This window comes from Dipteris shenzhenensis, chromosome 26 (assembly GCF_047967505.1).
Source record: "Dipteris shenzhenensis isolate YYH24624 ecotype China chromosome 26, Dip_SZ_1.0, whole genome shotgun sequence".
NCBI classification, from domain to species: Eukaryota; Viridiplantae; Streptophyta; class Polypodiopsida; order Gleicheniales; family Dipteridaceae; genus Dipteris; species Dipteris shenzhenensis.
The window spans coordinates 27,439,574-27,464,904 of NC_141621.1; the positions used below are offsets into that span (position 1 = coordinate 27,439,574).

The window sequence follows — 25,331 nt, forward strand, 5'->3', positions numbered from 1 at the left end:
GCCCTCTCGCGTTGCGCCTCCTCTCAGCCCGTTTGGCTGCTGCAGGTGCGCCCTGGTGGTCGAGCCCCCCCCTTAGCCTGTTCGCGTCGCGCCCCCCCCCTTCAGCCTGACTAGCTGTGCAGGTCGCGCCCTGCTGGTCAAGCTCCCCTTGCCCCTTCAGGTCGCCCCTTCAGGCTGCCATCTAGGCCGCCCTTTAGGCCGCCAGTAGCTTCCGTCTGCCCCCTCCCTTGCACTTCAGGTTGGGCTTCAGGGCCCTCTTCCGGGACTGTTCTGCGTGTGTTCTGGGCAGCTGTGCTCCTGGGCTGCTTCCAGGCATTGGCGGAGCTTTCTGCTTCTGCATTGAGCGGTCTGTTGTCATTCCACGCAGGCTGAAGTTGGGAGCATTCTTTAACCAGGGGTTTTTTTGGGGATTCTAGTGGTTGGTTGCGAGTTCTTGGTGGGTATTTTTAGCAGAGATAGCACCTCCCCTCAGGACAGCGCAAGCTGAGACAATGGAAGACACTAATGCCACTCCTGTCGCCGAACCTGAGGAGATCGAAGTCACAGTTTCTTTTCCTCCTAACATTGTGCAGATGATTGAGGTAGCAGAGGAGGGTTTTCGTTTGACGCACATCATTGGCTTTCTCCCCGGTAGAGGCCAACAGTTACGTGATTGGGTGTACACCAGCATGGCCTCATTGGGTGTCTCAGTTACAGTTTTTCGATTGCTTGGCAGAGGGTACTTTTCTTTTGGCCTTCAGTCCACAGAGCAGGCTCAAAGAGTACTTATGAGCTCTCCGATTCAGTTTCAGAGCAAAGTCATCCATTTGTGGCCTTGGCGGAAGCACTTCAGTACTATGTCCCCGGGACCGCGTCAGGTCTCTTTTTGGATGCTTTTCCCTGGACTTCCTGATGAGGTTAGCTCTTGTCGCAGAGCTGTGGAGCATATGGCTAGCGTGGCAGGTACAGTCATCCCATCAGGTGCTAGACTTTCCTATGCTCAGTCACTTGCTGGTACAGGTGTTACGAGGGTCAGACTCACTTCAGAGTTTCCCCCTCCTCGACCTTTGCCTACTTTGATTTCGTACTCCACGGGAGATGGGGTCCAGATGCAGCAGAGGGTTTTGTACGAGGGGCTTCCTGATCAGTGTCTTTTCTGTCGGAAGAGAGGTCACTTTATTAGGGATTGCCCCAGTCGTCGGCCTCGATCAGAGACTCCGGATCCTTCTCATCCTACGAGAGACCCGGAGCCTTCAGTTTAGCCTCCAGGGGTCTCTGAGCCTGCTTCGACTCATTTAGTAGAACGAGAGGAGACTCCTCTGGGGGAGCCTCCAGTGGAATCAGAGGACCTGTAGGTGCCTCCAATGGAACAACTTTCACGGACAGCTCGGAGGAGACGGAGACAGAGGGAGAGCCAGTAGTACGAGCAGCCCCAGGTACGAGCTCACAGATGGCAAAGAGTTGAGACTTATGAGCAGGAGACCCCGGAAAGGGGAGATGCAGAGGACCATCCGCAAGTAGGTCGTGACACGGTGCAGGAGACGGTCGCTCAGGGAGTCCAGTCACATGTGTAGGAGATCCCAGAAAGGGGAGTTGTAGAGGACCATCCGCAGGCAGGTCTTGACACTGTGTAGGAGATGGTAGATCAGGGAGTCGAGATACATGTGCAGGAGACCCCGGAAAGGGGAGATGCGGAGGACCATCCACAGGCAGGTCTTCTCAATGAGCAGGAGACAGTAGTTCAGGATTTGATGACTCTAGACACCACTACCCCGGAGGTTCAAGTATTGGTTACGGAGACAGTTATTCAGCAGGAGACTGCTCAGGCTGCAGTTACGGTGATGGATGCCTCTCCCCAACAGCCCGTTGAGAGAGTGGTATTTTACGACACAGGTCAGAGTCTGAGCCCACCATCCCAGGATCTCATGCGCCTGTACGAGGTTCCCTCGAGACCCCTTTCATAGCCCTGTCGCACAGTACCTTCCTTTGTTGCTATGCGGAGCGTCCTTTTGGACACCCCTCCCAGCACAGCCTCGTCCTCGCAGCTTTTCACTCCTGGTGTATCCACATCTTTTGTGAGTGCGGTCACAGATTTTGCTCAATAACCAGACAGGCGTGAGGATTGGGAGATCCTAGCAGATGAGATCGAGCAAGAGTTTCAGTCACCCATGCGGACAGGCACCTCGTCGCTGATTCTTCCTCTCCCTCTCACCTATTCCAGGAGCAGAGTCAGGACAGCTCAGCCCTTTTCAACTCTTCTGACTCCTAGACCTGACCCCAGGATGGTTGACAGAGATCTGCCCGTTGAGTTTTGGCCCTTTTTGGCTCGAGGGGTTATCACAGACTCCCTCACTCGATTGGAACTTCTACCGGTATTTTGCCGACGGTCAAAGGAGGTAGAGGAGTACTTGGGATCAGCTACCCTCTCCAGAGAGGGGCATGTTCTTCGTTTCTCCGCAGGTAGCTTTCGATCTCGGGGGAGCGAAAGCTGGTCAGCTGAGTTACTTGACAGCGAGATTGCTAGACAGCTTATGAGCATGACTCAGTTTTCATCGGTTCACCGTTTTGTCGGCTCGCAGATTCATTCTTGCCCTAGGACTCTTCGACCTGGCTTCGGTGGCAGGGCCTTTCTGTTTCTGTTCTTTGAGATTCAGGGAGACTTTGATTTGCCCAGGAGTGCTGGTTGGTTTGACTTTCAGCTCCTTGGTTCGCGCCAGAGTACTATTCCCTTGGATGGAGCCATTTTACATGAGTTCGGGCAAATTTGGAGTTTGATCGGAAACCGACTTTGGATTGCGCCACCAGAGAGAGAGTTTTGTGCCGTTGCCACTGGCACACCCTCACTTCCATCCGATGTCTAGGTTGTCCATCATTTCTTGGAATGTGAGAGGACTGAACGGCCGCAGATTTACCTCAGATGCAGATGGTCGTAGATTGGGAGTTCCTAGATTGCAGTTGCTTAGGGACTCCCTTCGGTTTATTTCCTCAAGGTCCCCTCCAGACATTGTGCTTATCCAGGAGCATAAGCTCTCCCAAGACATGATTGACACATGCAGATCCTTACTCAGAGGCTTACTCAGAGGACAGAGCCGGACTTATTGGAGCCCAGCCGATGGCACGAGGGGAGGAGTTTGCATTTCAGTTTCAGCTAGGTGGGCCTCAGAGATCACCCAAGAGGGTACACTAGTGGAGAGCAGAGCGTGCTATGTTATTCTTCATATTGAGAACACAGCAGTTGGTGTTCTCAATGTGTATGCTCCCATGGATCCAGCTCACAGACGTGCTTTTTGGAGACAGCTTAGAGAGTCCCTTCCTCAGGCAGACACCTGGATTGTTGGAGGTGATTTCAACATGGTTGAATTCGTTGAAGACAAGTCGGGTCAGACAGAGGGTGGCCTTTCCGATAGGGAAAGACTGGAGTGGGATAGTTTTGTTTTGCATGTTGGACTTCATTATGCTGCTCGATTGGACGACTTTCGTCAATTGGCAGACAGTCTTCAGTTCTCTTGGTCCGGGGTTTTCCATGGCTCTCTTTCTTTGGTCAGACTTGACAGGTTTTATATTGGCCATTGGGGTCAGGCTAGAGGAGCATAGATTGGGATCCGCCCGAGTTATGTTTTATCTGACCATGCTCTAGTCCTATTACAAATTCTTCCTACCTCTCGATTGGAGAGCACAGGCTCTGTCAGTGTTCCGGACTTTGTTTTTCAAGATACAGAGTTCGTGGAACGGTTGAGAGAGACTTGGTTGTCAGTGGACAATCCTGTGGATGAGGGCTGGTTGTTGTGGGTAGAGGGCGCTTTGGCTACAGTCAGCATGGCCTGCCAGTTGAGGGCAAAAGAGGAGAAGGAAAAGGTCAGAATCAGAGATCGGAATGCAAGAGCGGAGGTATCCAGACTTCAGAGATTGATTTAGAGTTTTCCTCATTCTCTTTTCATCAGAGGGCAGCTTTCGGAGGCTCAGGAGAGACTAGAGGAGATTCAGGGCAGGAGGGCCCAGTTCAGGTTTTACTCTCAGCAGACTTTCTGGATTCAGAAGGGGGATAGATGCTCTAGAGAATTCTTCAAGGCAGTGGGTCAGAGATACTCTTCGGACAGTCTTCGTAGACTTGTGGATGAGGCCGGGTCTCTTCAGACAGACCCTCACCGTCTTGTTGAGATCACTTCTTATTTCTATTCCACTCTTTACACCGCCAATCCAGTCACCGAGGAGATGATCAGAGCCAGAGAGGAGATTTGGAGCCATGTCCCCCTGGTGGTCTCAGATAGGATGAATCATGTTTTGGATAGCCCACTATCACTCCTGGAGATCACGGATGCATTACATGAGCTGCCCAGAGACAGATGCCCGGGGGAGGACGGTTTGTCGCCACTTCTTTTTAGAGCTCTTTGGGATACGATTGGGCCTCATCTACTCTCTGCCTTTTCAGAGGCTCTTGATACAGGATCTTTGGGCGAGACATTATGCACAAGTATAATTTGTCTCATCCCGAAAGGGGGAGACAAGACAGTCCTACGTAATTGGAGACCCATTACACTTCTAGGGACAGCCTACAAGATCCTAGCAAAGACCTTGGCTCTTTGCCTAAAGCCTATGCTGCCAAATATCATCAGAGCTACTCAGACAGGATTTGTCCAAGATCGGAGTATCTTGGATAACATCTTCACTTTTTGGGAGGCCACTCACTGGGCGAAGGAGAGTCAGCAAGAGATTGCAGTTCTTCTCCTCGATTTTGAGAAGGCTTATGATAGGGTGGACTGGGGTTTCTTGGAGGGCACTATGAGGAGGCTAGGCTTCAGTGATAGATGGATTTCTTGGGTCTCCCCACTTTACTCCCACTCTTCTAGCAGGATGGTGGTCTGTGGAGGCAGAGGAGCGGCTTTTCAGCTATCCAGATCGGTATGACAGGGATGCCCGCTTGCACCTTACCTTTTCCTTTTCGTAGCGGAGGCTATGGGATACTTTATGCAGGCTACCAGTCATGGCACTTTGGGCCTCCATCTGCCTATCCGGCAGGAGCAGGAGCTTCTGGACACTGAGTTTGCTGACGACACGGCACTGACAGTCAGAGGAGATGCATATAGTCTTGCTACTGCTGCGGATTCAATTGACAAGTTCTGCCTAGCCTCAGGAGGACTTGTCAATTGGAACAAATCAAAAGGCATCTGGACAGGAGCTCAGCTGGATACCCTAGCATGGGGAGGAGACAGAGGCTTTGTATGGATTCCCAGAGGCACGTCCACGAGATATCTAGGCTTTCAGGTTGGCATTGAGGTGTCCTCGACGCAACAGTTTGCCCCAGTTCTTGAGAGCATCCGGAGAAAGCTAGCCTACTGGAGCACGACTAGACTTTCTTTGGCCGGAAGAGCACTGGTACTCAACCAGGTTCTACTAGCGACTATGTGGTACATTGCGTCATGTTGGTGCTTTCATGCTGACTCGATCCGTCAGGTGAGGAGATTGCTCTGGAACTTCCTGTGGAGTGGTGGTGATGGTTCTGAGGACACTAGGGCCAGGGTTTCATGGGATACTATCACTTTACCCGCCTCGCAGGGAGGACTTGGAGTTCTTGATCCAGAGATGCAGAGCAGAGCCCTTTTAGTCAAACTTCTTGTTAGATGTTTGACTCCAGGAGATCAGCCGTGGAAGCAGTTCCTACTGCATGGGATTCACCAGTGCACCCCCAGAGCAGCAGGCCAGTGGGCAGGTAGAGTCAGTTGGATCTTCCTAACGGACCAGCATTCTCAGCCTTCCTCACCACTTGTGAAAAGGCTTATTCAAATATGGGATCTTTTTCGACAACACCTCATCAGAGCAGTTCCCTCCTCCAGAGAGGAAATTGCCCGACAGCCACTATATCATAACCCCCTGGTTCAGTATCAGGGATCTTCCCCTGGTACAAAACTTAGGACTCCCTTGGCCAGATGGCATGCTCAGGGGGTTGTGACAGTTGGAAATTGGTTCAGGGGAGGTGTGGAGATGTCAGAGAAGGAGATCAGAGATAGACACGGGCCACTTGGACAGATTGCTGCCACTAGATTACTGATCATGAGAGCTATTCCTCAGGGGTGGAGGGATATGCTTACAGATCCAGCCTATGTTCATCCCATCTCTACTTGGTCAGGTTGTTTTAGTGAGCTGGGCTATGCATTGGAGTTCGTTTAGGACCGGCACCGTTTGCTTATTTTAAGATGGACTCCTCTCACAGATTGTATCCCACTCAGCCCCTGGATCGACAGGAGCTCCTTTGGCAGAGAGTCAGGATCATTGGTTGCCTTGGTAAGGAATGGGTCACAGATCCTTCCAGGCTGACCATTGCAGAGGATCCTAGATGGAGACTTTGGATCTTTCAGGGTCGACCTCTTGCGGAGCTCGACTAAGACCCAGGTGAGTGGGCGTGGCCTGCTCCGGTGGCAGGCGTTCGTCCTCTTTCTTTTTTCCAGTACTCGACGAGGGCAGGTTACAGGCTTCAGCAGAGAGACTCTCATCACCTACCATTTGCCTCACAGCATTGGCACGCACAGGGACTTACTGCAGAGCTCTTGCTGAGCTACTGGACTCACTTTTGGGGAATCAGTAGAGCCAGGAAAGTCTCCTACTTTCTTTGGCTCACTATTCATAGGGGTATACCTGTGGGTACTTGGCTTCAGCAGATGGGTAGACCCTCCTTGTGTATGCGTTGTCAGCTTGCAGAGGAATCTAGTAAGCATTGTTTATGGAGCTGCCCCAGCTCTAGAGTGGTTTGGACAGGTATCTTCAGGATGTTCTCATATGTTACATCCGAGTCCTTTTTTATGACATGGGGTGCTGCCCTTTGGGGGAGAGGATTTGGAGCCTTTGCCCTCTATGAGTCAGAGCCAGGAGACCACGGTTTCTTCATGCAGTGTCGCCAGAGACGGGGTCCCACAGATGTTAGCATTATGGAGCCGCAGGACTTACTTTTGGTACCAGTACCAGCTCAGGATTCCAGGCCTACTTCACTTGCAGGGTCAGCCTGGGAGGTGATTTCTAGTATTACCCTATGGCGGATATGGTGTTCGCGATGTTCTTTTGTCCTTGGGGGCCATTTATGCATGGAGGCCGACACTCTTGCTTCCATTTGGGTGGAGATTATCTTCACTCTCAGGAGTCAGTGGGAGCGGTGTACAGGCACCTCTTTGGCAGCTCGTGGGAGACTTTTATCCTTCATGAGGACATGGGACTGCTCATTATTTTTTCATTTGACCCCTTTTGGGATGTCGTGGCATTTTAGACCACCACCATGGCTTTTTTGCCACATTGTTGAGGCTAGGGATAGAGTACTTTCTCTCCCACCTGTTGTATGATTCGTTTTGAATGGAATATATCACTTTTTTTTTTTTATAAATAAAAAGCATAGAGATAGAGAGAGATTAGATAGGGCTAAGGTTGCCATATTAGAGGCCATGAAATAGAGTTTTCTGGATTCTCTTTTTCTTAGGGCCATCTCTCCATAGCACAGGAGAGACTTGAGGAGGTACAAAGTAACGTAGAATTTTTGGGTACAAAAAGATGACAAAGAGTTTTACAGGGTAGTTGGACAGAGAGATTATTCAGATACCCTGTCAAAGCTTACAGACGATGTGGGAGTATTGCAAGCAGATCCCCACCGTCTCATGGAGATCACTTCAAATTTCTACTCCAGTCTCTATACAGCAAATCCAGTCACCAATGAGATGGCTAATGCGAGAGAGGAGGCATGGAGTCGTGTTCCACAAATGGTCTCAGATAGGACGTGCCACATGCTAGACTGTCCACTTACTCTTCAGGAGATCACAGATCTGCATTACATGAGCTTTCCATGGATAGATGCCCAAGTGAAGATGGTTTGTCTCCGCTCTTCTTCAGGCCTATGTGGGATCTCATTGGAAATCACCTCTTATCTGCTTTCTCAAAAGCCTCTACACCTAGGATCTTTACATGAGCTTTTGTATATTGGTCTGATTTGTCTGATCCCAAACGGGAGAGACAAGATAGTTCTCAGGAATTCGAGACCCAATACATTTATTGGGACTGCCTATAAGATTTCAGCGAAGATGTTGGCTTTGCTCCTTAGGCCTCTACTCCCTGATATTATCAGAGCTACACAAACAGGTTTTGTTCAAGATCAGGGTATCATGGAGAACGTGATGACCTTTTGGGAGGTTAGACGTTGGACAAAGGACAGTCAGCAGATATTGCAGTCATACTTCTCAATTTTAAGAAGGCTTATGACAGAGTTAGTTGAAGCTACTTGGAGGATACCACGATGAGAATTGGTTTTGTGACAGATGGATATCTTGGGTATCTTCGCTATACTCTCACTTGGCCAACAAGATGGTGTTGTGTAGTGGCGGAGGACCCACATTTCAGCTATCCATATCAGTTCTCAGGGCTGCTCTTTGTTTCTTTTCAGGATTGAGGCTATGGATACTTAATGCAAGCTAGAGTTAGGGCACTTTGGGGCTCTCTCTCCTTATTAGACAAGAGCAAAGTTATTGGATACGAAGTTTCAAACTACACATCAGTGACAATTGGGGTGATCGGCACAGTCTGACTAAAACTGCTTCATCCATTAACAAGTTTTGCCTAGCATTAGGTGGACTTGTCAATTGGAGCAAATCAAAAGTTTTTTTTTTGGGGCAAAAAAGGACTTCCATTAAGAAAGAATAAAACCCGCAACAGCAAGCTCAAGGCGGTAATACATCATGCCATGCATGAAAATACTCTTCAAGAAGAGAGACAAAATAACCAAGGTTGAGGCTGAAAATTCCATGTCAACCCTGTGGAAGACTCATAGAAGAAGGGGGAGCCCCTCCACTCCCTGCGGAAAGAAGCCCTTGTAGCAGAAGCTGCCTGACATGATCCTTGTGCCCGTCCAGATACCCATCAGTGTATGTATAGTGTCTGTCCATATACTGGCCATAGTAAGAGATGGGTGAACTTGGGATCCATCCAAAGCCTCTATGCACCTGGCTCTTCAAACGTGCCACGATGAAATGCTCGCTAATATCTCCCAAGAAGAGTCCACCGAGGCATGCACAGCCCTGAAGGGTGAGGCAGCGGCGTCATCCAAAGAACATGGCTCAACCAAGTGTTGTCTAATAGCTATATCCCATGATGAGTCATATCTCTCAAAAAAGACCTAAGGCCTCGAAAGGGAAAGCCAAGCAACTGAGCCCCAAGTCATGAAGAAGGGAGAACAAGAAAAAAAACTGAAAATCTTGGCAACCCCCTTCCATATAACCTGTGCCTGTCTGCAATCCCATAGACAATACTGAATAGCCTCCACGACAGCACGGCAACAAGGACAAGTCGGGTCAGCCCCTAGCCTGGATCTCCATAGGTTCACTGCAAACCCACCATGGATAGAAAGCCACAAAAAGAGAGTGATTTTTCTATTCCTGTGGGATTTCAAGAGTCTCCTCCAAAAGTTTTTCTGCAGATCAGCAAAAATGTGAGGAGCATCCCAATGAAGAGCTCTGGAGGGACTCCAACCTCCACAACTGAGCTGAGATCTCCTGGCATTACGAACCGTGTAACAGAGAAGGGGAGACTCTTCTCTCGGTGCCCTTCGTCAATCCACTCCCACTCTCCTAGATTCCATTGCAAGAACTTTATGGGAAAACCTCCACAAAGCCATAGTCTCCAAGAGCCCATGGAAATGAGAAGAGAGTCAGGATCCAGGTACCACTCAAAGTCATAACCAATCTCCACATAGCCTACAATCCTGACCAGTTGAAATGCTCTCTAGCAAAATGTGACATGAAGATTTGGACAGACTGCCTCCCGATTGCACATAAAAAACTAGGGCATCCTCATTTGCAATAACCTAAATTGGAATGCCCGTAGTCAAGAATGGGGCCATTCAAGTGGACAGAGTAATAGGCATGTCATCTCTCTCAACCAATCCACTGGCAAGACTGCATCGATTTGCTGAATTCTGGCCACACTCCCTTTTAGATGACTAACTATCTGAGCTTTCCTATTCCCTGGAAGCTTTTTGAAAGCTTTCTAGGCACCGACATTGGAGGCACGTCCCCTCTCCTAACTAGACCACTGCATGTAGTGAGAGGCACCCAGTGGTCTACCATGCTCATCTAAAATGCTGTCATTCCACATGAATGGTTGCCTATCAATCTCTTCATGAGAGGAAGGGGGAGCCTTCCGAAGAGTACTCCTGAAGCTAGCCCATGCTTTTAGGATAGCGGCCATGAGAGGCAAGGAAGGAGATCGAGATGGGCTAAAGGGAAGATCCATTTGGTACTATCGATCCAGTCTCCTCCTGAACACGGTGTGCATGAATGTATGCTGTGAATAAAGAAGTCCACGCATAAGTCCCCTCACAACTATCTTGCAAAGCAACGCCCTGCATTGTAAGTTTGGATCAATTATATTAAGACCCCTACCCGAAGTGGGAAGAATGAGAGTCTCTCAAGCCACTCTGGCTGTAATATCCTCTGTGGTATCAAGTCCATTCCATATGAAATTCCTGCCTGGACTTCTTGAACACGGTGTGCATGAATGTATGCTGTGAATAAAGAAGTCCAGGCATAAGTCCCCTCACAACTATCTTGCAAAGCAACACCCTGCATTGTAAGTTTGGATCAATTATATTAAGACCCCCACCCGAAGTGGGAAGAATGAGAGTCTCTCAAGCCACTCTGGCTGTAATATCCTCTGTGGTATCAAGTCCATTCCATATGAAATTCCTTATCGACCTCTTAACCTGAGTGAAGCAATCCCTTGAGTGGCACCAGCCAGAACGAATAAACCGAGAGAAGGGCATCCCCTTCTTTCATTACACGGTTAGTAATGCCAGAAAATTCCAGCTCAGCTGTAGGGGTTGGAGGCCTACCAGAGCTCATCATTGGGAGAACTTTCAGATTTCGGCTGACTTGCAGTAAATTTTTTGGCAGAGGCTCTGGAAATCCCACCGGAATAGAAAAATCACTCTCTTCTTTTGGCTTTCTATTCATGGTGGGATAGCAGTAAACCACCATTCATGCCTGGACTTCTTGAAGGCAACGAGGGCATTGGAGATCCAAGTTCGGAGCTGACCCTTCTTGCCCTCGTTGCCTTTCTACTTTGGAGACAATACAGCACTACCTTTGGGATTGCAGACAGGCGAGAATCATATGGAAGGGGATTGCAAGACTTTTCATCACTTTTGTTCGCCTACCTTTCTATATGACTTGGGGATCAGTGGCTTGGCTTACTCTTTCAGGGCCCTAGGTCTTTTTTGAGAGACTTGACTCCTCTTCGGCTCTTCACATCCGACAACACCTTGTGGAGTCGTGCTCTCTAGAGGATGTTCCGGCCACTCTCTTTAGGGCTGCTCATTCCTCGGTCGACTCTCCATGGGAGGTCTTAGCTAGCATTGCAGCATGGCACATTTGGAGAGCCAGATGCACTGAGGCTTTGGAGGGTTCTCAAGTTCACCCTTCTCAGATCTTGGCCAGTACTTGGACACATACGGTACACACTCTGATGGCCAATTGGGCGACCATGCAGGGATCATCTCGAGCAGCCTCCTCCAAGAGAGCCAAAAGGACCTGGTTGACCACAACTACTCTGGAGGCAAGGTCAAGCTTGGTAGAGCCCCAAAAAAGGAGCTTGCTTCTTATACTCTCCAGCATCGGAGCAAACTGTTGTGCTGGAGAGATGCCCAAGCCAACCTGGCATCCCAAGTATCTGAGAGAGCACCCCTCTCAATCCAAGTGAATCCTATGTCACTTCCCCAAACCGGAGTATCATCGTCACTGATCCCATTGCTTACCCTTTGACTTGGCAACCTAATGGAATTATCACCAATTCATACATAGGATAGAAATTTCATAGGATTTGTACTAAAAAAAGGTCTTTATAGCTCAAATGCAATCTCCTTTTGGCATAAACTATTAGGCTGTAAGCCTTCTAATCCCATCATGGACCCCACTATCACTCTAAAATACCCCTAACCAGACCCCTAGAAATCTATCTTTAGCACCTAGATACCTTTCCATCTCAAAGTTAGGGATTCCATGTAGCTATGGAACCATAGGACTATCATGATTGGACATGTTATGGCAAAGATATAAGAATAATTCTTGATACATACATCAATGACCATACAGAATTATCTCGATGCATGGTGATAGGACAAGCAGGTTTCAAGGAAGATTTATTCCACTTTGGACCGCATCTCTACTCTCAGAGTAGTGATTCAAGAGGCCAAAGTTGCCCACATGAAGGTCTAATGTTGTTTTGTTGATTTTTGGAAGGCCTTTTACAAAGTCCCCATAGCACTCCTTTTCCAGTAATTATAGAAGTTAGGTCTCCAAGAGGATGCTATTTGGCAATGGAAGCACTACATGGGCATGTCAGAGATATAGACCTACATTATCAAAGGCAGATCACAGAGTTCATTTCTTGGACTCCACCCACAACCAAGGAGGTGATTCTTGTGACAGTTTTGACTGGGAAGGAGTGGATAGTAGACAAGGATATGCATGTTTTAGCAGCCTATCTGTGTGCCTCCATGGATTTGTTCACACTTTATTTTAAAAGTATTTGTTTCACTTTTCTCTATGATTGTTAGCAGCAGTGTTTGATCCAGAAAATGGGCCGTGCATTGATAGCATTTACATTGAAGTTGTATCCTTTTTCGTTCTCATAGACCCTTTTCATCTTTTGTAGACATTAACATTTATTTCTGGTAGCTTATGTCAGGACCTGTTTGTGCATGGAAATCATGTTGCAAACACATCAGAACCTCACCATCCTTGTTGAAAATCAAGGTATCTCTGTGCTGCTGCTGCATCATTGGAAGAGTTGGTCAATGGTACATACCATTGAGCACTGATTGATATGCCTATAGATCCCTGTTGAATTTTCTGGAGAGAGAAAGAGACAGACAGACAGAGACATGCAGATTTGGTCAGGCGGTACATGAATTGAAACATCGAAACTAAATGAGAATGTACAAGAATAAATCCTTTGTGTGGTCACAAAATCAAATTGCGTCTGCACCTTAGAATAAGTTACTCATTACCTGATACTTTGTCCTGTACAGTTGCACAGCAGTTGCATGTGACAGTAATACATGATGACCAACAAGATATGGCTCTATTGCTGAATTCCCAGCAGTACAATTACCAATCCAAGAAGAACATCGTGAAGGTGGTGAATACCCAGTGTCATAACCCTCTAATATGAAGCTAGTGGGCTCATTGAAAGTTATCCAGTGCTTGACACGATCCCCATATGCTTCGAAGCAGGTCTCTGCATAGACAGTAAAGTCATCACTGGAAAACAATGTGAGTTTGAATGGGTTCTCATCAGATTGTACTTACATCAAAATAAACATATTAAGGGAAAGGATTCACAATTGAACATGGTCTAGTTACGATATGTCTAAGCTGTGCTTTCTGATGAGGTGCTTTCAAAGAGGTCAAAGAGAGTCTCACACGTTTTTCAACGATATTGTTATCTATTGTGCCCAAGAGTCAATAACAAGCAATAGTCTAATCTGCATCGAAACTTGATTAAACAGGTAATTTTAGGGAAACTACCACTTTGAGTGTAGTAGATATGATTATTGGGAAGAGATAAACAGGGCTTCTTGAATTACAAGGAAGTGATATAATGCTATTTTGTTAATGGTGGAGCATGTTATCGTATTCTTTTCGTTGATGAATAATGATATGGCCAACAGCATACTTGCAACAAAAGATGGAATTCACATATGCACGAATTCCAGGTTCCAACCATGAGACAAGGGTGCATTTAGAACCCTAACTCTTCTGCATTGACAACTTCTCTTACTCTTCAGGTATTACTGCAGCCACTACAAGCATCAATTAGAGTTTCCAGTTCTACCATGGCTATGCATAACTGATTGGCTCTATGTCTGGGCAATTATATGGAACTTAGTTACAGCTACACAGTGAACAGCAGAGGAACCCTCCTTTCTACACTAAGCCTGATTATAAGATCGCATCGTATAACTCTCCAGCCATGATGTCTCCCATATATGCATTTAGCATACTTTCACCAAGAAGTGAGAGGTCTACTGAGCAATTCGATAGTGAAAATGGACAGCATCACCACTTAGGAAGTCGAAAAATAACAAGATGGTGGAGCAATGAGATGGAAAGATCGTGGTTATGCTCATTCTTTCTGGAAGAGCAAAGATTTTGGCAGGCAAACCCTGTCCCAACTTGACCAACCACCATATTGGGCTAAATTTGGAAGAAGTACAGAACGCAGAGCCTCCTTCGTGTGTGGTAAGTAGATCCTCTAGCAAGTGATCCCAACATGTATGCAAAGGATGAATGTCAGGCAAGATGCACAGGAATGCCTTTCGAAAGGATGGACCTGTAAGGGCTGTTCAGAAATTGCAGTTCATACACAATGCTGTGTGGTCCTAACAAGACACTATCACTTGAATTTGTAACCTTTATTGATGAGTACTCCAAAATTTTTTTGGTTTACCCTCTGCCTACAGTTATTTTGCAAGGTTTGAAAATGAGACAGGTTGCAAAGTGTAGAGCCTCCATACACATTGAAATGGAAGATATATGTTAGATGATTTTTTTGTGAGGAAGTGGTAATTTATTCCATTCAAAAACAAATTATACAAGAGGTGGGAGAGTATGAACTCTATGCCTAGCCTCTATAATATGACAGAAAAGCCATGGAGGTGGTCTATAGTGCGATGATATCCCAAATGGCATCAAATGAAAAAATAGGAAGCAATACCGGGTCCTCATGGATGAGATCAAGCCACAACAGAGGACCCTGTGCATCTCTTCCACTGACTCCTGATGGTGAAAATAAGATTCGTCCAAATAGAAACCACTAAATCAGCAGCGGTGCATGGGTGGCTGCCTAAAACATGAGCACATCTCGAACACCTGATCCACCACAAAGTAATACTAGAAACCACCTCCCAAGCTGAGCCTTCCATGAGGAAGGCAGCGTATCTTGAGCTAGCATGGGAATAAAAAACACGTCCTGCAGATCCATGACGCTAAAATTTGAAAGACCATGTCTCAGACGGTGTTGCATGAAGAAAGCATGGTCACTAGCCTCACACTCATATAAAGAAAAGCACCAGATTCTCTACCCTCAAGAGCTGCTCCCGATGTCATTGTGAAAATCTCGAATGTGATATAAGAGAATAATCTGAAAATACTGGTCTGAACCACCATGGTGATGTGACAACTCGACAAGCAATACTTGCAGGATTCCTCTGCAAGCTAGCATCTCCTGCATAGTGAGGGTCTACTTTGCTATGAAATCTAGAGGAACATGGGGGATTCTGTAAGCTCCGAGACATGTCAAAAAACATGAAAATCAGAGAATTGTAGAGGGAGAGGCTCCTCAAACTTCTGAGGGTTATCTGAGTCCACACAATGCATGATCAGGGCTGCATTGGCTGACTCCCACTGCTGCTGTCAATGCGGTGATCGCCACAATGATTAAGGCATATTTGTGAACCTTGAATCCGTAAGAGTCTGCAAGTACCGTTTTGGTAGACTCTGTGGGACTAGATGGCTGTGCAGGCTGCTGATTTGCAGCTGGTTGCTGCATTTCTGTACCATCATTATTTGCATCATATCTGGATTGGATGAGCTGTCCAATGCATCACAAGGTTGTGGCATATTGTCTAAGAGAAAGAAGAATTCACTCTCTTGGAAAGGAGACTCATTCTCATCCATTGCCTTGAAGTCTTTGAACTTTGCCAAGGTCTCAAACTTCCGTTTCAAGAAGTAGACCCACCTTCCTGGAAAAATCATCAATGAAGGTGAGTATGTACTTTGCACCACCATGGCTTGTGGTGTGCTTGGGACCAACAAGATCTGTATGCACCAATGCTAAAGGACCATATTCTCATTTTTTTCATACTTCTGAAAAGGCATCCTGTGCATCTTGCCATACATGCAACCTTCACAAAAAGATAGTTGTGTACACTGTCCAATGCATCCACCACCATAGTGGGCTTTTTAAGCGCACACATAAGCTGTGTGGGTTGATGTGACCCATCCCTTTGTGCCACAGGTTGGTATTGGCCTGTTCTGTAGTGACATTGGCATAATCTTGCTTTATGACTGTCCCATCAAACTCATACATCTCCCTTTTGCATGTGCCATTGCCCACAAGAATGCATATCTATCCTCCATAGTGAAATGCACCTCCAGATCCTGATCACACATGGCTGATATGGAAAGTAGACTCTTGTGCGAACCTGGCACTAGCTGACATCTTCACATACTTGAGAGTCTTATCATTGTCGGGATTCATTGGAATGGCACCATGCCCTGCAATCTTATAGACCTTGTTGTCTGCAACCTCTGTCTTTGATGCGTCCAGGGATACAAACCAATTCCTTCGATGTGTCACGTGCCTGCTAGCACCTGAATTGAGAACCCATGCTTCCTTGTCATTGGCATTTCAACAAGCCACACATGTGGTGCTCATCATCAGAGGCATGGATGTCCATCTCGGTGGGATCAAACGCTGCATACTGTCCACCTTTTGGTGGTACTTGCTACCCACATTTTTTATGCAATTGCTGCTTCATACGGTGTCCAATGCTGAGGCATCTTATTTCTTTACTTTTTAATGCAACATAGGGTCGTCTGTGTACCACAAATTTGCTGTTTTTACTGCGCAACACTGTAGCAATCTTTGGCATGCACATGGGCACTCTTTTGCTGTGTTTTTATCGCCATTTGAGGCTCATGGACTGTGACGTTAAATAGTGACTCAACTTGATTGCACTCCTGTGGACCACTGGTTGTGATAGCATCATTGGGAGTATCTTGGGCTGCATGCCCCTGCTGATTGTGCCCCTGGTCTCGCATCTTTTTCCTGCATTCCTTCTCAAATCGGCCAGACTTGCCACATTGTTGCAATTGCTTTCTTGTAGGCTGATTGCTGACCTCTGCCTAAGCCTGATGCATGTGCAGAAGGTCCTGAACCACCTCTCCCTGAAGATGGCAAAGAAGAAGGGGTTACAAAAAGAGAGAGTGAGAGAGCAGGAAGCAAGAGAGCTGAACGTATTGCTTGCAATAGAAGAAGTGACTAATACAAGAAGTGGGATGGGTTTTGTCTAAGTGACAAAACCTTATCCTTCACTAACCGTAGTTAGTGAACTAACTGTGGTTAGGGGAAAAAACCTCTAAATGAGGGAAAAGTGCCCCTAACCTACTTATTACATTACATTGGTCACTGCTGAATTATAATAATAATTCTAACACCCCCTTGCAGTGCCAATGTCATGTACAAGGAAATGATAAATCACCAAAAGGAGATAAGTTCAGGGCATTACGAAATGCCTCAAACTTTTCACGTGGAAGTGCTTTGGTGAAGATGTCTGCAACATTGTCATGTGTTGATACATAGATCATATTGATCTCTCCTACATGCAACTTCTCTCTGACATAGTGATAGTGAACCTCAATGTGCTTCGTGCGAGCATGAAACACAGGATTCTTTGCCACTGCTATAGCACTCTGACTATCAGTGAGAATCGGAGAAGGACCCTCCAATGAAAGATGAAGATCAGCAAATAAATGACGTAGCCAAACACATTCAGCTGTCGCTGTGAAAGCTGCCCTGTACTCAGCTTCACATGAGGAGGTAGCCACTGTAGACTGTTTCTTGCTCAACCAAGAAATGCAAGCATGTCCTAGAAAGAAACAATTCCCACTGATGGACTGCCTAGTATTATAGTCTCCAGCCCAATCCGAGTCACTATAAGCATGCATCTGCAAGTCACCCCCCCTAGGAAACATCAAGGCAAAAGACTTTGTACCTTGCAAGTAACGGAAGATGCGTTTTACAGCCTGCCAATGCATAATCTTTAGGCTGTGCATATACCTGCTCACCTGAGAAACTGAAAACTGAATATCAGGTCGTGTATTGCAGAGATAAATGAGGCATCCAACAGCCTGACTATAGAGTGTGACATCAATTGATTCACCCGCATCATGCATTGTAAGCTTCAGCCCCGGCTCCATGGGAGTGGACATAGGCTTGCAATCATGCATGTTGAATCTATCCAAGAGCTTTTGAACATACTTGGACTGAGACATAACAATGCCACGTTTCTCTTGAATAAACTGGATCCCCAAAAAGAAATGTAACAAGCCCAAGTCTGACATATCAAATGTAGCTTTCAATTGGGCCTTGAAATCTGCAATTACTTCCTCATTTGATCCGGTGAGCAGCATGTCATCTACATAAAGAATGATGACCAGAATATCCCCCCCATCCTTCTTGATGTAGAGGGTGCTCTCAGTTGGACTATTGTGCAGCCCCTTGCTGGTCAGAAAGGCATCAATTTTGCCATACCATGCACGTGGGGCTTGTTTCAGCCCATACAAAGCCTTATTCAGCTTGCATACCTAAAGTGCATTTCTTGAAATTTCAAAGCCCGGAGGTTGTTTGACATAAACCTCTTCCAACAAGTCTCCATTAAGGAAAGTTGTTTTAATGTCCAACTGATGAACATTCCATTCAAAATTTGCAGCCAATGCTATAACTGACCTGATGGTTGTCATCCTGGATGTAGGAGCAAAAGTCTCCTCATAATCTATGCCCTTTTTCTGAGCATATCCTTTTGCAACCAGCCTTTCCTTGTACCGATCAATGGACCCATCTGGTTTTCTTTTGACTTTGAAAACCCGCCGTGTACCTATGGCATTTTTACCTGGTGGCAAATCCACAACATCCCAAGTCTGATTTTTATTAATGGACTGCAACTCATCGTGCATGGCATTCATCCAATGCACATTATCTTTTGCTTCTTCAAATGTCTCAGGCTCCTCCTCATCAAGAAGAGTACCTGCATAAGCTGATTCAACTGAATGAGCTCCCTCCATGTGCCTTACTGCACTACGAGTTCTTCCAGGCAATGAAGCTTCAAGCCTACTCTCCCTGAGAGTCTGAAGCAGCCAATGCGGGACTGTTTTGGCTGCGTGTATCTCTTGAATTTCTTGCCTGACAACTTCATCTACACCCTGAAGTTGTACCAAGTCAGCTGGGGGCTGAATCTGTACTTGTGGAGCTGGCGGAGGTTGCTGTAAAATTTGATTTTCAGTGGGGGAAGCAAATGATATAGGAAGCATCCCCTTAAACACATCATCTGAAGAGGCCGGAATCTGAAATTCAGCATTTGTATATGCAGAATTTTCAGAGAATATGACATCCCTACTGACAAAAATCTTGCGTGTAGCAGGATTGTAGAGACGATAGCCTTTGCTTTGTGAACTATATCCCACAAAAATGCATTTTAGTGCCTTATCTGACAACTTGTGTTTGAACTCCACAGGCACGTGGCCATATGCAACACAACCAAAAACTCTGAAGTGGTCCACTGAAGGCTTTCTCCCATGCCATGCCTCATAGGGAGTGATTGTCTTCAAAGCCTTTGTAGGAGCCTGATTTAAAATATAGTTGGCACACATGAGGCCTTCCAGCCAAAACCTGTGAGGCAACTTCTTACTTGTGAGCATGCATCTATCCATTTCCATGGTGGTGTGATTCTTCCGCTCATCTTTGCCATTCTGTTGAGGTGTAAGCCTCATTGTAAGCTGATGCATAATGCCTTTTTCTTTCAGAAATGTCTCAAATTCGTGAGACATGTACTCCCCCCCTCGATCTGTGCGAAGTGTCTGCACCTTGAGTCCCGTTGCATTTTCAACCATAGCCACAAAGTGTTTGAAATGCATAAACACTTCTGATTTTCCCTTGAGACCATAAACCCAAGTGTAGTTGGTAAAGTCATCTATGAATGTAACAAAATAGAGATAACCCCCAAAAGCAGGTGTCCTCATGGGAGCGCAGACATCACTGTCAATAAGCTGCAATTTTCTTGTAGCTTTCACTGCACCATCCTTCTTGAAGGGAAGCCTATGCATTTTGCCAAGAATGCAACCTTCACATGCATGAGGAGGAGGTGACTCCAAAGGAGGTAATGCATCAACCATATCATGCCTCTCAAGTGTCATTAAGCTGCCATAGCTCATGTGCCCATACCTAGCATGCCATAACTCCGCATTGTGCATTGCAGCAGTGGGAGTCCTAACTGATAATGCAAGATGGGATCTTTTTTCATATAAATCAAGCTGAAAAAGACCCCGATACAAAGTGCCAGACAACCTCAAAGCATATTCATTTTCTTTGTCTCTGACTGCACACTTGTCATCATAAAAAACAACCTGAAATCCTCCTCTATTGAGTAAGGACACTGAAAGAAAATTCTTCTTTATACCCGGCACATAGAGTACATCTGATATTCTGAAATCTGTGCCATCAGTGGATGTGAGAATAATGTCTCCCACTCCACACACTGAATGAGAAGAATTATTTGCACAAGTTACCTTCTTCTTGGTGGGTGAAGAATGCAAAGTTACAAATAGATTTTTCTTGGAAGTGATGTGCTTTGAAGCACCACTATCAAAATACCAAGTATGTAGTGTCTCATCAACACTGAAAGAGCATTCATCCTTTGAAGGATCGTAACTGCAAGTCAAAAAAGCATATGGGTCATCATCATTAGTGGCTATAGTATCTGAACTACCCACTAAAAAATCTGAAGTGCAAGTCATAAAAGCCTTGTGTTCTTCAACCAAGTTGGCTGCAACATCTCCTCCATCATGGCAATGTGGACCTGATGCATCTGATACAGCCATACCGGAATCCCTTTTCTTTTCTTTGGCTATGCGCTTCTTGGACTCTCCAATATAATGACCTGGCTTCTTGCAATAATGATAGATGCCCTTCTTTTTTCTGCTTGTTGTATCACCCTGTGCCTTATAAGAAGGCTGTCCAGAATCAGCTTTATGCTGATGTGTGGGCTGATGGGCATGTGGCTTATGCTGCCCTTTACCCTTGGGCTTGAACTTAGAGAGCATAGCATGCTCGCCAGCCCGGGTTGCCAAATTTTTGCGTGTTTGTTCCTCCTGCAACAGAAGTCCTACTAACTCGTGAAAGGAGAGAGGATTGCTGCCCCCCCTCAATGACAAATTCAGCGAGGTGTGGAAACCGAGATAGGACTCAGGAAGAGAGTTCAGAGTGGTGGAGATCATCTTTGAATCCGGAATGACTTCATCAATGTTAAGCAATTGTTCCCTTAGATCCTGAAGCTTCGTGAAGTGAGAATTCATGGAATCTCCCTCCTCCATATGTGTATGGGAAAGTTCTCGCTTCAGAAAGGAAACTCCGGCATCGTTTCTTGCTGCAAACATACTCTCTAGTATTACCCAAGCTGCCATAGATGTCTTGCATGACCGAATATGAGGTATAATGAACCTCTTGAAAGAAAGAGAAATTACTGAAAGAGCTTGTGCATCTCTAGAGTCCCATCTTTTTTGCTCTGCTGTGGGAGCTCCTGGAGCGGCTGCTCCAATTACCTGTGCTATATTTGTACCTCTACCCCTGCCTCCAGCTGTAGGAGTGACACGTATAGGTGTTGTATTTGGTCTTTTTTCATCTCCATTGACATAATCCCAAAGATTTCTGCCAACTAAGATATTGCGAACTATGAAACTCCACAAGGAGTAGTTGGTCCCATCCAACTTATCCTCCTGTGTGAGAACCCCGAACACCTCATTTGAGTTGTTCTGTGCCATTTTTGCCAGATAAACTCAGAAATACAGCAAACTGAACAAGTAAAATCCCTTCTTGGGATGTAAGATGCACAAGTAAAATCTGCAAAGAAAAATATGCTCACAGTGACAGATACTGTCACAGCCTGTCAAAGGCTCAAAATGCACCACAATGCTCTGCTCAATGCCCAAAAATCTGCAAATAGAATTTGCAAAAGGTGGCAAAAGTCTGCAATTTGACTCGTATTGAGTCCAAAACTGTCTGCAAACTTCCAAAATGCCCTTTTACCTGCAAAATTGCAACCCAAATGCAAAAGCCCCAATTTCTTGTGGGAAATTGCATACAAAAGAGGGCAAATGGTCTGAAAGCTCCAAATGTTGCACAAATTGCACTCTGCCTGCAAAAGCCCCAAATTTCACTGCAAAATTGCAGTGTGATTGCAAAAGCCCCAAATTTTGGACAACCTGCAATGCAATGTCTGCCCACAAATACAGAATGCCCCAAATTTTTGCAAGATCTAAGCCAAACAATGGCTATCTGCAAACAATGCCTGCCTAAAAATCTTCTTAGCCAAACAATCGCTCCTTGAAAAAAAGTACCAACAAAGAATCACCTACAAGAGGACATCAATGCACATGAAGGTTGAATGGGACAGCTGCACCGAGCTGCAGATCTGGCTGTACAGCTGTACGACGGCTATACGGTATCTTGTACGACGTCTTGCTTGGTACTGACAAGTACGGAACGCACGTGTGAGGTAGTACAACCTAGTACGGAACGTACGACAAAGTAGGTACCGACTGGCGCAAGAGTACCGTACGACGTGTACTAGTTCTTGGTCAACCGTACGATGTACGGACACCTACTGTACGGAGCAGGTAGTGTTTGTTGTATGGACAAAGCTCTCTGTTGTACGGGTGATGTGCCTGCTGTATGGACGAGTAGGATAGGAGATTTACAAAACGTACGGTGGCAAATAGTACGGTACAGCGGCAAACAGTACGGCTGACTGTACAACAGATGTACGGAATCAGTGAGCAGGGAGCAGGCGTATGGCGCAGGGTGTACAACACCTCAAGAACTGAAGCGTGGGCTGCTGTACGGACGGGAGCTGAGAGCAGATTGGCGCTGGTACGGAAGTTGTGTATGGAACAGCCAACGAGCTGTACGGAACAGCCAACTGTGGCTGTACGGAATGATTCGCAGGTAGGTAGCTTCTCACACTTGAGCTGAAGCTTGTGGGGGCTAGGAAGCTAGGAGTAGGATCTCGCTCTAATACCAAATGTTACAAAAAGAGAGAGTGAGAGAGCAGGAAGCAAGAGAGCTGAACGTATTGCTTGCAATAGAAGAAGTGACTAATACAAGAAGTGGGATGGGTTTTGTCTAAGTGACAAAACCTTATCCTTCACTAACCGTAGTTAGTGAACTAACTGTGGTTAGGGGGGAAAACCTCTAAATGAGGGAAAAGTGCCCCTAACCTACTTATTACATTACATTGGTCACTGCTGAATAATAATAATAATTCTAACAGAAGGCTGTGCATAGCCTCTCTACCATGAGATGTACCTCTCCCACCCTGTGGAGAGTACCTGCCACTGCCTCTACCATGACCACATGGCCTGTCATCATATGCATATGACTGAGTAGTGTTCTGTAGCATCTGCCCCTCTTGGCAAAGCATCCCAATCAGCTCATTCATTGTAGACACCATGAACCAAGCTGTCATATTGAAGCTTGCGATGATGTTGCGATATGATGGAGACAAGGAGTGGGATGAAATTTTTCTCCTCAATCTTCTCATTAATGACTGCCACCTGTTCAGCAATCTCTCGGACTTGGTGATGTGAGTGGATATTCTGTCCCCCTCTCTCATGTGCAAGCCATGCAACTGTGCCTTTATCTGTAACACTCTGCTCGTGTTATTTACCTTAAAATTCTCTTTGAGGATTTCCCATGCATCTGCTGGTGTCTCAGCGGACATGATGCGAGTGATCAAAGTGCCTTTTAATGGAATTGGCAATGATGATCATTGTGCTTGACCATTGCGTGTCTCCCACTCTGCCATCCTGCCTGCAATCGCAGTGGGTTTAGGCTCTTGCCCATTGACTATCTTCCATAATCCTTTTGCCAATTTAAAGCATCTTGACTCAAAATTTCCATACATTGTAGTGTCAGCCATCCAATTTTTCTTCCACACGTGGCAACTAATCATGGCTGGTCATTGCTCAAACACGATCTTACTGAGTAGCTGAAAGTGATAGACCTGTTAATAAATGCCTTTTCAAGAGACGCAAGGGCTGCCCAATCCCCCTTGCAGTATTGCACAAGCTGAGAATAAAAAAGAAGTAAAATAAATTCTTATGCCCCCCTATATGCAGTGGCCAAGTCAATGAAGAATCAATACGCAGAAAGGCATTGCTGCATGTACAATCTTCAAGCATATCCTCATCATATAAAGGCATGTCCAAATGCCTACCAAGATGTTCTTCCACTTGATACGATTCATGGCTTGTCTCCACGGAGGAACTCTCTGACATTGCATCTTGGTTATCCAACTCAAAGGGCATCCTCACATGCAAGTACCCACAAGGCTCCTCTAGCCTTCTCATCTGCAATAGATCCCTGACTTATGGACTGACCAATGCTATCATTATTCTCACCATCAAACAAGCCATTCAATCCACCATCATAAGCATCTTCATACTGAATACATACATCTGAAACCTTTGTTACCTTATCATTTATGGTACCTACTGACGAAGACACAGCAAGATCCTGTACAACGTCAACTTCATTATTCTTGATCACACGTTCTTGAACCTCAATGTGCTTCGTGCGAGCATGAAACACAGGATTCTTTGCCACTGCAATAGCACTCTGACTATCAGTGAGAATTGGAGAAGGACCCTCCAATGAAAGATGAAGATCAGCAAGTAAACGACGCAGCCAAACACATTCAACTGTCGCTGTGAAAGCTGCCCTGTACTCAGCTTCACATGAGGAGGTAGCCACTGTAGACTGTTTCTTGCTCAACCAAGAAATACAAGCTTTGCCCAAAAAGAAACAATTGCCACTTGTGGACTGCCTAGTGTGATAGTCTCCAGCCCAATCTGAGTCACTGTAGGCATGCATCTGCAAGTCACCCCCCCGGGGAAACATCAAGCCAAAAGACTTTGTACCTTGCAAGTAACGGAAGATGCGTTTTACAGCCTGCCAATGCATAGTCTTTGGGCTGTGCATATACCTGCTCACCTGAGAAACTGCAAACTGAATATCAGGTCGTGTATTGCAGAGATCAATGAGGCATCCAATAGCCTAACTATAGAGTGTGACATCAACTAATTCACCTGCATCATGCATTGTAAGCTTCAGCCCCGGCTCCATGGGAGTAGCTATGGGCTTACAATCTTGCATGTTGAATCTGTCCAAGAGTTTCTGCACATACTTGGATTGAGACATAACGATGCCACTTTTCTCTTGAGTGAACTGGATCCCCAAATAAAAGTGTAGCAGCCCCAAATCTGACATGTCAAAAGTGGTCTGCAATTCAGCTTTAAAATCTGCAATATTATCCTCATTTGACCCTGTGAGCAGTAAGTCATCTACATAAAGAATGATGACTAAAATATCCCCCCCATCCTTCTTGATGTAGAGGGTGCTCTCAGTTGGACTATTGTGCAGCCCCTTGCTGGTCAGAAAGGCATCAATTTTGCCATACCATGCACGTGGGGCTTGTTTCAGCTCATACAAAGCTT

General features: G+C 46.1%; 1 protein-coding gene across 2 annotated transcripts in view; it reads right to left on the bottom strand.

Moving 5' to 3' along the window:
- Positions 1-25,331, bottom strand: part of LOC147884905 (beta-glucosidase 13-like) — a 172,682-nt gene that overhangs the window by 72,488 nt on the left and 74,863 nt on the right. The window contains exons 6-7 of one of the 2 annotated variants that reach the window (XM_087397150.1): positions 13,010-13,239; positions 12,736-12,851 (exon numbers count right to left, since the gene is read on the bottom strand). In XM_087397150.1, coding sequence (XP_087253276.1) covers positions 12,736-12,851; positions 13,010-13,239 — 346 coding nt within the window. Of the gene's footprint in view, positions 1-12,735; positions 12,852-13,009; positions 13,263-25,331 lie in introns of both variants that reach the window. The other variant, XM_087397149.1, reaches the window with a different exon arrangement.